Source organism: Heteronotia binoei, chromosome 9, assembly GCF_032191835.1.
Source record: "Heteronotia binoei isolate CCM8104 ecotype False Entrance Well chromosome 9, APGP_CSIRO_Hbin_v1, whole genome shotgun sequence".
Lineage (NCBI taxonomy): Eukaryota > Metazoa > Chordata > Lepidosauria > Squamata > Gekkonidae > Heteronotia > Heteronotia binoei.
Window position 1 is genome coordinate 100,286,551 of NC_083231.1, and position 14,579 is coordinate 100,301,129.

The 14,579-nt window shown below is 45.2% G+C and overlaps 1 protein-coding gene across 2 annotated transcripts in view; it reads left to right on the forward strand.

Moving 5' to 3' along the window:
* Positions 1-14,579, forward strand: part of FAM13A (family with sequence similarity 13 member A) — a 220,659-nt gene that overhangs the window by 153,970 nt on the left and 52,110 nt on the right. For both annotated transcript variants that reach the window (XM_060247061.1, XM_060247062.1), the window contains 3 exons: positions 547-733; positions 4,960-5,036; positions 6,012-6,054. In XM_060247061.1, coding sequence (XP_060103044.1) covers positions 547-733; positions 4,960-5,036; positions 6,012-6,054 — 307 coding nt within the window. The remainder of the gene's footprint in view (positions 1-546; positions 734-4,959; positions 5,037-6,011; positions 6,055-14,579) is intronic.

The following is a 14,579-nucleotide window of genomic DNA, read 5'->3' on the forward strand; positions in this document are numbered from 1 at the left end:
CCATCCCTCTTCAAGGAGTTTAGGATGGAGCTCTTCTCCATTCGCAGTTTTATCCTCTCAACAACCCTGGGAGATAGGTTAGGCTGAGCAAGAGAGAGCCTGGGACAAGGTTGCAGAGCATGTGTGGGGATTTGAACCCAAATTTCCCAGGGCATAGCTTGATACTCTGACCACTACATCACATTGGATGTTCCTGATACCTAGCAAGGTGGTTAGAACTTGGCTGTTGGGTATCAAGATGCTAAGATAGCCCATCATGCACTCCTTGCAATCTAGGTAACCATTTTATTGATCTTTCCCCAGAGAAATTTTAACAAACTGTCATCTGTCATTAGATCATGCTGTAGGTAGATTTGTAGCTACTTAAAGGTCAGTATCAGTAGATTTATAATGTGAGTAAACTTATAATGAATAAACTTATAGTGAGTAAATTTATAATGTGAGTGAATCCAAAGAGGGCTTCCCTCCTGCTCCCAAGGAACTTCTGACTTTGCTTTTATGAATTTGCTCAAACAATCTGTAACTCTGCAACTTCTTTCTACAAAGGGAGGTCGTCAATAAAGAGAACATTCCTTCCGGCTTCAGCAGCATCGAGGAATGTATGCTGACTGCACAAGATGTTGAAAAATTGCAAGAGAACAGCTCCGGGTACATCGGAGAAAGGAGCAAACCAAAGCGACAGAAATCCAGCACCAAACTTTCGGAGCTAAATGACAACCAGGATAGCCCTCTGGTAAGGAATCCAGAACATTCTTATCCCGCCCTTCCTCAAGGCAGCATGGGTGGTTCTCCTGTTCCCAGGGCTTTTTATGTAGCTGGAACTCCTTTGCATATTAGGCCACACAACCCAGCTGTAGCCAACTCCCCAAGAGCTTACGGGGCCCACTGTGAGCTCCAGGAGGATTGGCTACATCAGGGGTGTGTGGCCTAATATGCAAAGGAGTTCCTGCTACAAAAAAAAACCCCTGCCCGTCCCCATTTTATTCTCAGAACCACCAGTGAGTCAGGCTAGTTGAGAGGGAATGATTGGCCCAACGTCAAACTTGGCTCATTGGGGATTTGAACTTTGGTCTCTCAGATCTGGGAGGCGTACTCTCAGTCCTCAGATTCAGCAGGAGCTCACAGGAGCACAGCTCCTGAACCTTTCTGAGGATTCCCCCTCCTCCTCCTCCCCACCTTGTCCATTGAATAGTAGATACAACTGTATAACAATCCCTGGATGAGCTCCACCACCTATTTTTCTACAAAGTGCCCCCTGGGTACTCTAATCAGGATGCCACTCTGGCCTGGCTAGTGAAATTTCCAGAGGTGTTCCTTAGATACACAGAAGGTAGTGCTCTTGATCTCCAACTTGGGAGGGAGTGTGGCTCAGTGGGAGAACATCTGCTCTGCACACAAATGACTTCTACGTCAATCTCCAGCATCCCCAGCTGGAAGGATCAGGGGGCAGGTGAGGTGAAAGACCTCATCTTGAGACCCTGGTGAGCCGCTGCCAGTCTGAGTCGACAACTGGACTGATTCAGTATAAGCAGGGCTTTTTTTGTAGCAGGAACTCCTTTGCGTATTAGGCTACACCCCCCTTATGTAGCCAATCCTTCAAGATCTTACAGGGCTCCTCTTACAGGACCTACTGTAAACTCTTGGGAGGACTGGCTATGTCATGGGGGTGTAGCCTAATATGCAAGGGAGTTCCTGCTACCAAAAAAGCCCTGAGTATAAGGCAGTTTCATGAGTTCCGATTCATGTCCCTGATCGTGGCAACTGGCTAGTTGGAGTCATTGGCTAGCAGCAAAACCAAAAAAGTCACTGTAAGACAACAACAAATGGGATCACCAATGACATTATCCCTTAGTGAATGATGGACATAGGGAAATGGTCACCTGAGCCACTCCGGTATCCTAGGACTGAACCCTTGCCATTCAAATGCAATAGTGATAATTGTGTGCTGTCTAGTTCTATCTGATTCATGGCTACTCTAGGACCATGAGTCTTTTAAGGCAAAAGACAAGCAGAGGTGGCTTGCCTCTACATAGCACCCCTGAACCTCCTTGGTGGTCTCCCATCCAAGTACAAACCAGGGCTGACCCTGCTTAGCTTCCAAGATATGATGAGATTGGATTAGTCAAGGCTATTCAGGCTTAGGGCTGACTTAGTTTTGATGCTGGTAACAAACTACCTCATCAGTTGCATGGAGAGTTCACTCTTGTCTCTTTTTTGGCTTAGTTCTGTACAGGGCTTTTTTTGTAGAAAAAGCCCAGCAGGAACTCATTTGCCTATTAGGCCACACCCCCTGACGCCAAGCCAGCCGGAACTGCATTCTTGTGCATTCCTGCTCAAAAAGCCCTCGTTCTGTACTGCATTATATAGCCCTGAAATGCCCTGTCATGAGCTGGCCAAGCAAGGGCAATTCCACCCCTCTTTTGATCTCCAGGTAACAATAGCTACTACTTTGTGCTGATACGTGGCAAATTCTATGGCAGTCAGTCTGGCCTATCAGTGGGTGTACTGTACTATCATTCCCTCTGCGGTCTTCTTTTTAAAAGTGGGAGATGGTTTGGGCAGCCAGTCCTGTGTCTATTTATAAGGCTAGAAAGATTACAGTCTGGACAGTTAAGTATTCCTCACACGTGACAGTCCCCATGTTTGACAGCTCGAGGTAACTTAATTTTGAGCTCTCTTGAGGAGAAGGGCGACTTACTTGACCTACCTTGTTTGATGATAATATCGCTTGCCTCAGATGACGTCAGCAAATGGCAGGCATGGGAACAGTTAGAAGAGAGGCCTAAGCTCTCCAGCTTGTCAGTTCTTCACCACAGCTTGCTCAAAATCCCTCTTTGACCTTCACAGCGGAAGCTGGCCATCCATAGCAGCGAGGTGTGAACATTGCTGACTCTGCCTCAGAGTCTTCCTTCCTTCCGCAGGCTCAGCCATCGCTGGTGCCTCACACTGCACAGAAACACACTTCTGTGTCTGCTGAGAGGGAACTGAGTTGGCTACAGTGCAGCCCCACTCATGGAACCCAACAAATTTTTGAACACTTGACATATTTATTTTGTCTGCAGGTTAACTACTGGTAGAATGTTTCCTCTGAGTTGTTGGGGAGGGGGGGTTGGGGGGGGTAAGTTCTGAAGTTATATGTTCTAACACACACACACTTTTATAAACAGGTCAGCTGTAAGCTTAGATTTTGTACCAAGTGTTTTGCTATTCAAATATTGAGGCCCTGCTTCCAGTGGCAGACTGGGTCTAAAAATATTGGTTGCCAGGAGACAAAGGGGGCCCACCCACAACTATAAGGCTAATTTTTATAAGAAATAAATAATTTTTTCAAAAAAACACTTAAGTGGGAAAAAGGTACAATTAAAACTTTTGCAAAATAAATGCATACGTATATATTTAGTAATTAGTGTACATATATTGTACATTTTACTGGCAGTATGCAGTAGATATTAAATGTAAATACAGATTGCATTTTGTCCAGGGGAGCTGATCTCTGCCAGCTGGAGATCAGCTGTAAAAGCAGGAGATCCCCAGGCCCCACTTGGAGGCTGACAACCCTAAATGCAACGTAAATTTTAGTTGCATTACGGTAATAATATTGGAACTTCTATTATATTTTCAAACTACTAAAAGGACATTAACATTTTTAACATATTGTCTAATGTTTAAGGGGGCCCACTTGCCATCAGGCAAGCTGACACCCTGACCAGTCCGCCACTGCCTGCTTCATTTACTAAGCTTTACATGCATAAACTCCAGGATACTTGCTTATGCCATGCAGATAAGAACTTCAGTTTGGTGTAGTAGTTAAGTGTGTTGATTGTTATCTGGGAGAACTGAGTTTGATTCTCCTCTCCTCCACATGCAACTGCTGGAGTGACCTTGGGTCAGTCATAACTCTGTCAGAGCTGTTCTCTCAAGAGCAGTTTCTGTTAGAGCTCTCTCAGCCCCACCTACCTCACAGGGTGTCCGTTGTGGGGAGCGGAAAGGAAAGGAGATTTTAAGCCATTCTGAGACTCCTTCAGGTAGTGAAGGGCGGGGTAATAAAACCAATCTCTTTGGAGGAGGAGGAGGGCAAAAAGGATGAGATAATCTGGTTGTAGGGTTCCAAACTGGAACTTAGGAAACCAGATTGCTTGTGAACATTTGTCTCTTGGGCAGTTCAAGAAAGAAACTTGTGCTCTTGTTAGAGATAGGAAAGGCTAAAGGGGTTGGAAGCTTCCACTGAAGGACCAAAGGAGGTATTGGTCTCAAGGGCCATTACTGGAAACAGTGGGAGTTGTGGGGTAAGAAAGGGATGAAATGAGTAACTGACTTTCCAAGAGGCCGAGGGAAAAGTTGGTGACACAGAAGATGCTGAGGGCTGAAGAGAGTTGTTAGCATGATGAGGCCTGTGGAGAGGAGACATTTGAATGGTGGGGGACTCTCCTTCCTTGGAGGTTTTTAAACAGAGGCTAGATGGCCATCTGACAGCATTGTTGATCCTGTGAATTTAGGAGGAGGTATTTGTGAATCCCCTGCATTGTGCGGGGGGCAGACTAGATGACCCTGGGGGGGTCCCTTCCAACCCTTATGATTCTATGAGAAGGGTTACCTGTGAGGTTTTTGCATCATAGCTACAAGCGGATTTGTATGTGGCAACCTTTGTGTTCCTATTAACTTTTATCTCCCCAACCTGCTTCCATTAAAGAACCAGTCTTTTCTTCTTTGGTGGTGCACGGTGGAGGCGGTCATTGTGCCCTGCTGGGGCCGGCCCAGGTGCATTGATTGCCATATATGGCCTCTTTCTCTGCATTCCTGCCACTTTGTATTATTTGTGCTTTACTAGATCTATTGTAAAGCTTGCCTGCTACATTAGGCTTTTCTCCCCTATGGGACACAACAACAAAAGTTTTTTTAAAGTATGGATTTTTTGAAATTATTTTTTAGCCATTGCCTTGAATATTTGTTGTTTTGTAGATGATGGAAAGTTTTGGCTCTGCGAGGCCTCTGGATAGAAGAGGACAAGATGACATGGAAGTGCTATCGGAAGACAGGTGACTTGCTCAGAAATCTTGAAATTATAGGGGGTGGGAGTGGGTAGGAATGGGATCAGTCATAAATCATTGTGATAGAAACATTGAGGAGTTCCTAGACAAAAGTTCTTCTGTAATGAAGGCAGCTATTTCAGCAACCTGTGCAGAAAGGGCTGCACTGGTTGCCCATCGCATACTGGGTTCATTTCAAGGTGCTGGTTCTTACCTTTAAAGCCCTATATGGCCAGGGACCTGTATACCTTCGGGACCACCTTTCCCCATAGGTTTCCTGGAGAGCACTTTGATCAGGGTTACAAAACCTGTCCTCAATCCTTGGCCTTAAAGAGCTTGGGTTCATGACAACCAGAGCCAAGGCCTTTTCTGTTGCAGCTCCTTTCTGGTGGAATGAGCTCCCCGAAGAGCTTAGGGCCCGCCCTGCGAGAGCTCTTCCTGTAAGACGATGCTCTTCCACCAGGCATTTGCAAATTAAGATCACAGGCTACAACAGACGCCAAGACATCTGGACCACCTCTAGCATGAACCTAAGATCTGTTTTTATATAGAACATCCAGCTGGAACAGCAGAACAGTAAAACGTGATATAAAAAACGGAATAGGCAGCTATCCATTTTACCTAGCAGATTGCCATCCAAAGATTATATAGCACTTGAAATGTTTTGATTTTTATGATTTTATGTTTTGATATTCTTAATGTATTTTATGCATGCATATGCAAGCCACCCTGAGCCTGCTCCAGTGGGGAGGGCAGGATATAAATAGAATTAAATAAATAAATATTTCTGAATAGGTGCTCTCTGAACACACAGAGGTGACACTTCCTGGACCCTTTTGAAGCATCTTCTACTTCATTGAAGTGAAAGAAAACCCAGACTGACTCTTTGCTTTGTGGGTGCCAGAAAGCTCATTGGCAGGTGCTGGGGGACTCCTTGTTGGGCTATGACAGTGTTTTAACCTGAACCGCTTCTTTGTCTTCTAGCAAGGACAACGAAAGTGATGGTGACTTGTTAAGACATTCTCAGGTAAGTGCCATTTAAATTTTTTTACTTCTTGTCCAGAAAACAAAACAAACAGAAGCAGATGTTGAATACAGCTAGAAGATAGTTATAGCCTTGAAACCTTGAGAAGCATTGTGGTTCAAAGGCTGGATGGTTGAATTTGGGCCCCAGGAAATCTGGATTCAAAGCCATGCGGTGCACCCTAAATGTGCACTTGAATAGCCGGTATGGTGTAGTGGTTAAGAGCATGGACTCTAATCTGGGAGAATTGGGTTTGATTCCCCACTTCTTCACATGCAGCCAGCTGGGTGACCTTGGGTCAGCCAAAGTTCTCTCAGAGCTGTTCTGCTCAAGAGCAGTTTCTGTCAGAGCTCTCTCAGCTCCACCTACCTCACAGGGTGTCTGTTGTGGGGAGAGAAGGGAAAGGAGATTGTAAGACACTCTGAGTGAAGGGCATGGTATAAATCCAATCTCTTCTTGTTGTTTTCACATGACCTTGAGCCAATCACATGCTCTCAGCCTACCCTACTTCCCAAAGCTGCTATGAGATAAAAACTGAAGGTGGATAAGAGAACTGAGCACCACGCTGAGCTCTTTGGAGAAAGGGCAGGATAAAAAATGTGACAGACAAATAGATTGGGATGGGGTGGGGGAGCCAGCGTTGTGTCTGCAGGCACCTTTGGAATTTTGAGAAAACGTAGTTGGCAACCTCACAAAAATGGCTGTTAAAGGGCAGGTCAAGTGTTGGGAGGTTCTGCAGATGTTAAGAGGTTCCAAGCCAAGTGACCTCCTAGAGCAGAAGTGGTTGGTTCTAAATAGGAGTTCCCTGCAGAGAGAAAGGCAGCACTTCCAGGGACTCTGTCTTCTGCACCAAGGCATTAGAGGAAAGCTAACATGAGCTCATTGCATTGTGGAGACGTTTTGGTTCCTTTTCCAGACTGGGGAGAGGGTTGTGCTACATGGCTACAGAGAGAAGTTTCCAAGTCCAGAGGCAAAAGAGAGTTTTTGTCTGCGGCCAGGTTGAATCTACGCCTGGAATAAACTCAGTGGTTTGATGGTCAGCCAGCTGGGAAGGAGGGATCTAGAGCTCCCCCTTCCCCCCCACCCCCCATTCCAGTCAAGACCCTTTGGAATTTATCCGAAAGACTCTACAAACAAGCAGGCCTCAAGAAACACATTGGCAGCTGCCACGTCTCCCCAGATGCCATGCTGGGGTTCACTAAACTAGAAAGATCAATGCCAATGAACAGCTACAGCCCAGAACGAAAGCTCTTCTTATCAATTAAACTGTCATCTCTCTGTATGGTATCTAGCATAGTGGTGATAATTGCCCAAGATAAAATAGGTAACCATTTAGACCCCTGACCTGGGTGACCTAAGCTAGCCCACTCTCATAAGAGCTCAAAAACTAAGCAGGGTCAGTCCTCCTGGTTAGCGTTTGGATGGGAGATTGCCAAGGAAGGGTTGCTGCACAGAGACAAGCAATGGCAACCACCTCTGAACATCTCTTGCCTTGAAAACCCCACCAGGGTCCCCATAAGTCGGCTGTGAGACTTTCCACCAACAACCACCATTTAGAGTGTTTCAAAGAGCTTTACACCAGTGATCTTCATGCTCCCACTGTAAAGTAGGTTGGGATTCTTTATTCCCTAATAGCTGAGGCAGTGGTAGAGCATCTGCTTGGCAAGCAGAAGGCCCCAGGTTCAATCCCTGGCATCTCCCAACTAAAAAAGGCCCAGGCAAATAGGCGTGAAAAACTTCAGCTTGAGACCCTGGAGAGCCACTGCCAGTCTGAGTAGACAATACTGACTTTGATGGACTGAGAATCTGATTCAGTATGGTGGCTTCATATGTTGAAGGCCACCTAGCAAGTTCATGCCATCAGTGAAATTCAAACCGATGGTTTCCTGGCTGTCAGTGCCAGCATTTAGCCTCTACTTTGCACTGTCAGAGTCATCAGTTTGGCTTCTTGTTGAGTTGTGTACAGAAGCTAATCCAGAGGCCCGCGTGATGGGCTTACTTGGCTTGAGATCCGTTTGTGTTCCTTGTTTCAGGTTTTGTTGGGAGGGTTTGCCCCCCCTCCGGAAACGATTGCTTTTGTTTTCCTTTATATGGTTTTCCCCTCTAATCTTGGCGGATTCCTCCCAGCCCCTGAAATACTTTCTTCTGCGAATTGCAGCTTGTTCCCTTTGCTTTGGGTTTATAGGGATTAAGAGAGGGCAACTGTACGTTTGGAATGAGAGAACGCCTTGTTCCTTGTCACTTCTGTTTGCGCCTCCCTTTTTGATTGTTCCTTTCTTAGAGTGTTTATAGGAATCACATTTTGTCTATAGTTCCCTAGAAAGCAAGGCCTCTTTGTGTGAATGGTGGTGGTAATGCCTTAGGAATTCAACCCCTGCCCAAGTTACATTGGTATAGGAAAACATTCACAGTACCGCAGAAAGGGAAAGTGGCTGTTTGATTTTTCTACCCCATGTTTTGATCCAGAGAAGAATCAGCATAACAGCTTGCACAACATAATAATTAAAATGCAATTAGCTGGTGCCTTGTTATGAGGGCCCTTCATGCCAGTGTGGTGAGTGGTTAAGTGTGTGGACTCTTACCTGGGAGAACCGGGTTTGATTCCCCACTCCTCCACTTATAGCTGCTGGAATGGCCTTGGGTAAGCCATAGCTGTTGCAGGAGTTGTCCTTGAAAGGGCAGCTGCTGTAAGAGCCCTCTCAGCCCCACCTACCTCACAGGGTGTCTGTTGTGGGGGGAGAAGATATAGGAGATTGTAAACCACTCTGAGTCTCTGATTCAGAGAGAAGGGTGGGGTATAAATCTTCAGTCTTCTTCTTTTTGGTAAATAGGGTTCCTGGGGTCTTTTGTATTGGTCACGGGTCATGATATTGGAGTGTGTGTTTGCTAACCGCTGTCAAGTCGCTTCTGACTTACAAGTGACCTTATGTATCAATATTCTTCAAAATGACCTATTGTTTGCAGCCATACTTAGGTCTTGCAACCTGAGGGCCATGGCTTCCTGGATTGAGTCAATCCATCTTATGTTGGGACTTTTCCTGCTCCCTTCAACTTTTCCTAGCATGATTGCTTTCTCCAGTGACCCTCTTATAATGAGACCAAAGTACAATAACTTCAGTTTAGCTATTTTGGCTTCTCAGGAGTTCAGGCTAGGACCAACTGATTTGTCTTTTTGGCAATCCACGATATCCATAAAACTCTCCTCCAACACCACATTTCAAAATGATATTAGCACCAAAAGTGTTTTAATTTGTTTTAAATTGCTATACTGTAGATCTGATGAATTGTTTAAATGTTAAATTGAGTGAATTGTATTGTTACTATAATCTACTATTGTATTGTTGTGAGCCGCCCTGAGCCTGCTTTGGCGGGGAGGGCGGGATATAAATCCAATAAATCAAATCAGAGGAATCAGCTTTCTTCCTGTCACGTTTCTTCATTGTTTCATTCTTCATTCTTTCACACCTATGCATAGTAGGGGGAATAGTATGGCATGAATTGTTTTGATCGCCCGCAACACAATCTTATATCTAAGGGTCTTTTCTAGCTCCTTCATGACTGCCCTCTCCAGTTTCAGTCTCCTTCTGACTTCTTGGGTGCAGTCTCCCTTTCGGTTGATGATTGAGCCAAGGAATAGGAAACCTTGAACAAATTCAGTATCTTCATAGTCAACCTCAAAGTGGTCCAATTCTCCAGTAGTTGTTACATTTGTCTTCTTGGTCTTCAGCTATAAACCTGCATTGAGACTTTCTGCTTTAACCTTCATCAATAGTCATGTAGAGGATGAGGAATTTGTCTCTTTCCTTCCATGCCATTTCCCCAAGTTTAAATAGCTGAGATCTTCCAACATATCATCTGGTTTTGCCCTTTTATTTGGAAGGATTCATAAGCCCACAGATTTAAAGTCTGCACTTTGCAAAGTTGTGTAGCAGCAAGGATGACAGTTCTGTACAAATCGAAAGCAAAGAATTGTACATGAACACATGTAGCTGCCCTAAACTGAATCAGACCATCAATCCATCAAGGTCAGTATTGTCTACTCAAATTGCTATCAGCTCTCCAGGGTCTCAGGTTGAGGTCTTTCACTTACTTGATGTTTTTTTCAAAACGGAGATGCCAGGGATTAAACCTGGGACTTTCTGCATGCCAAGCACATGCTCTGCCACTCCAGCACAGCCCTTCCCTCTTTCGAGAGACACTTGAGTATAATAATGTACACTCAACATCCTGAACACATGAAGCTGCCTTATACTGAATCAGACCATTGTTCCATCAAGGTCAGCGCTGTCTGGGTAGCAGCTTTCCAGGGTCTCAGCAGAGGTCTTTCACATCACCTTCTACCTGGTCTTTTCAAGTGGAGATGCTGGGGACTGAACACCTGGGACCTTCTGCATGCCAGGCAGACGCTCTGCCACTGAGCCATGGTCCTTCCCCTGCTTGTGCTATGAGACTGAGCAAGACAAGGGGGACAGGGTTTTTTAAAATAACCTCTCATCCTACTCCCCAAGTAAACAAGCAAGAATCCTGTTTTCAGTTGATGCTCCTGGACAGATTCTGTATAATGCAAATGCATCACGCAAATGGTATCTTTGTACCTTCCTGAGGCCCAAATGCACTCTGGTGTCATGCAGGGGCTTCCCAAGGAGACTGGACTGACAGCAGTAAGCAGGGCTTGGTTTGTAGAAAAAACCCAGCAGAAACTCATTTGCATATTAGGCCACACCCCTTGCCATCACCATTGTTTCACACAGGGCTTTTGAAAGGAAAAGGCCAGCAAGAAGTCATTTGCATTTTAGGCCACATCCCCTGACACCAAGCCAGCTGGAACTGTGTTCCTGTGGGTTCCTGCTCAAAAAAAGCCTAGCAGTAAGGCACTTGCATGTTTCCGTGCACAATTTTTGGGAACCATCCTCCTGATCTTCACGGAAACTGAAAAGGCTGTTGCACAGAATCCTTGCTCACCCAAAACACTTAGTTTACCTGCCAGATTCAGTGATGGGGCAAAGCAGCTATTTTTCAAGGATGGAGCACTGAATCAGGGCTTTAAGAAGTAACTTGCAATTAATTTGAAATTCAGTCTGCTTTCATCACAGGAAAAGGCACAGAATTTGCCCAGAGATCGCATTATCCGGGTATTAGAGGGTCACAAAAATGTTACATACTTTCCGGTTAATTTTACATTCTTCACTTTTCTAAGCCTGTTGCTTAGGGGAGCTTAGGAACATACGTTTTATAACAAACAGCTTCCCCCCCACCCACCCCCCTGCTTTTTCTTCCCCAAAATAAGAACAGGCTTCTTGGCCTTCAGATAACTCCCGGTGAGGGTGGAGGAAACAGGAAGACACCCAAATCCTGTTCAAGCAGTGCTATAGTAAAGTAAAGTAAATTTATTTTTATATCCCCCCCTCCCCCACCAAAAGGCGGGCTCAGGGCGGCTCACAGACATGTAGTAGTGCCTCCATTGCAAGGCCTCTGGTGGTTATGAAGGTGGGACTTCACTGGGTTCTTTGTCTTCTAAGGCTGCTGTTTCATCCTCTTTCCCCACTCTTATTGGCCTCTGCAGCCCAGCCACTAAGCCCCTGTCCACCATTCTCCCTCAGGCTCCCTTATCCATCCAATCCTTCCTTTAATTCTTACTTTAAAATTCTAAATGACTTAACTATGTGCCTAATGGTAGTTTCAGGAGAGCAGCCATGTTGGTCTGCAGGAAAAGACCTAGATTGGAGTCCAGACCTTAGAGATCAATAATATAGATTACAAACCTTAGAGACCAATCACATATGGGAGGTATGAGCTTTTAAAAATCAGAACTCCCTTTGTCATACATGAGGCATAGAATTTGCCCAGGGGCATGTACATCTCCCTCCTTCCTGTGCTTCCATAATCTATCCTCCTTTCAGGGGTGATTTTGTTGGAAAAAAGGTGCCGGAGCTCATTAGCACAATTTATTTGCATATGCCTCACACCCCTGACATCGCCAAGAGGTACACTAAATTACATCAGCTCAGCATCTATCTTAAAATGCTTCTTGAATTAGAATTGTCATAATAAAACCTTACTCCCATCATACTTTTTAAATTACTTTCTCTTATGTGGCCACAGCGGCATGATGATGATTTCCATCTGTCTGCTTTATAGATTTTGGTTATATTCCCAATTTTTGTGTGTGTGGGGGGGAAATATTAGAAAGTTTGTCAAATTGTAGAGATCAGCAAAATTCTCACAGGGGGTTTGAACAGTGGAGCTCAGAAACAGCACAATAAAATTTAAGCCCAGAGAGAGCACAATGAAATTTGAGGTTCTGGAGCGCCGTTCCTGTGAGCTCCTGCCCAAAATGAGGCCCGTCGGTAGTATATTTGTGCTGGCCTTGGTTCCTGGGATAGTCCTTGCTGCCTAAAACTAGCATGCATGATCCTAGCTAAAAGCCATCACTGGAGCACTTGGCTTCTCCTTGCTATTTTCCAGCAAACCTAGATGACGTTCGCTCAGGCTTTCCTGGCAACTGTCTCCCCCCTTCCACCCCCTGCAAAGCTATCCATATGCAGAGAGAGGCAGTGTATGTTCCAATAGATTTACGATAGTGCTCTGATCTAAGCGGCATCTGGCAACCCAAAGGGAAATTTCTTTTTAAAAAATGCATTTGCTAAAGCAGTGAGCCGCCCGTGTATATTTAGAATGTTCCTGCAAATTAGCTGGTGCCTCCCTTGGGCCTGGGCTGCCATTATTCTTCAGGAGGCCTTATGGATTATTCATTGCATTAAGAACTGCATGAATGAACAAGTAACCCATGGAGTGTAACTAACAGTGGTGGAGGACGTCCAAAGATCCACTTTTATCCCTGCGATTCCCAATCATGCCGTCTGCTCAGCAGGGCCAGAGAGGCACTGGGTCTACTACGTTTGCTTGTCTCCTTAATGCCGCAATCCGGCGTGTAGGTTTCAGGCTTGCTGCGAAGGAAAACCGGCTGAAGTTCTAAGGCTATTGCAAAGGTACACTTAATTCTGTACGGCTATAAATAAATCTGCCGGCTAATTACGCTTTGCGGATTTCTGCCTGATGAATATTCTGTTGACTTCAAGTTACTGAAGAAAATGTTCTGGATGTGTGCTCACAGTCGCCATACCCCAGTTACTGTAAAAAACAAACACACCCCAGTCACTCTGTCCTGCTTGTATTGAGTTACTTTGAACTATCGTTGGCAACCATAAGTTAGAGCAGTGTGACAATGTGAGAGCAGATTAGAGACTGGTACAGCGTGTCTCATAGAGAAAAGGGGATAAGAATGTTTATTTCTACCCTGTGACGAATCCTGTTACTGAACATTACAGTAGCCTTTGGATTTGCCACTGCAGGGGGGGAGAGGTGTGTGTTTTCGTGGATTGCGAAGAGGTGTTTTTTGTCTTGAATTATTATTATTATTTGCACTGAAGAGGTTTGGTGTGAAGGCCTTTTTGAGAAGAAATCTTTGCAATGTTTTTCTTCATACGTTAATGGAGCAGGAAAGGAAGTAAAAAGCTGAGCAATGACTTAGAGTCCAAACGGTTGGCAGAGCAGGGTTTTCTGTATAAAAAAAAATTGTACTTTTCTTTGGTCAGGATCGAAAGAGGGCTCCACAAGGTTTGAAACCAGCTTGTATTTTGAACCTGGGACCTTCTGCTTACCAAGCAGATGCTCTACCACTGAGCCACCGTCCCTCCCCAAAATAAAGGGCAGCTGCTGCAAGAGCCCTCTCCAGCCCCACCCACCTCACAGGGTGTCTGTTGTGGGGGAGGAAGGTAAAGGAGATTGTGAGCCGCTCTGAGACACTTTGGAGTGGAGGGCGGGATATAAATCCAATATCTTCTTCTATCTTCTTTTGTACTAGCATACGGGCTGTTAGTAAGATGGGCAGAGCTTGCACCAAAGGGGGTTGCTAGAACAGAGCAAGATATTTATCCTGTTCCTTACTGTTTGGTAGCAGTTAAGTGCACGGACTCTTATCTGGGAGAACTGGGTTTGATTTCCCCCTCCTCCGCTGGCAGCTGCTGGAATGGACTTGGGTCAGCCATAGCTCTCGTAGGAGTTGTCCTTGAAAGGGCAGCTTCTGGGAGAGCTCTCTCAGCCCCACCCACCTCACAGGATGTCCGTTGTGTGTCGGGGGGAGAGAAGGTAAAGGAGATTGTGACTGCTCTGAGATTCAGAATACAGAGTGGGATATAAATTCAACTTCTTCTTCTCCTTCTCCTCCTCCTCCTTCTCCTTTGCCAGTATTTTCCCTCTTCCAAATATGTGATAAACTCCAAAATCCTGTTCAGAGTTACCTCAGTTTTTAAAGCCATTGTGACCACCAATTCAGTGCTGAAGTAAATCTACCTAAGATGGCGCTGGCAGTAATCTTTCCAAAGAGCTACCACTTGAATTAATTATTCCAATAAATCCCGGGAGCCATTTTGTAAGCCACTGAATGGGTGTTGCTCTTCTCTGCATTAACTAGGCACACTTATAAAACGGGAGAGTTTTTGGCAGCCCCGTAGCTAGGGACCATGGGG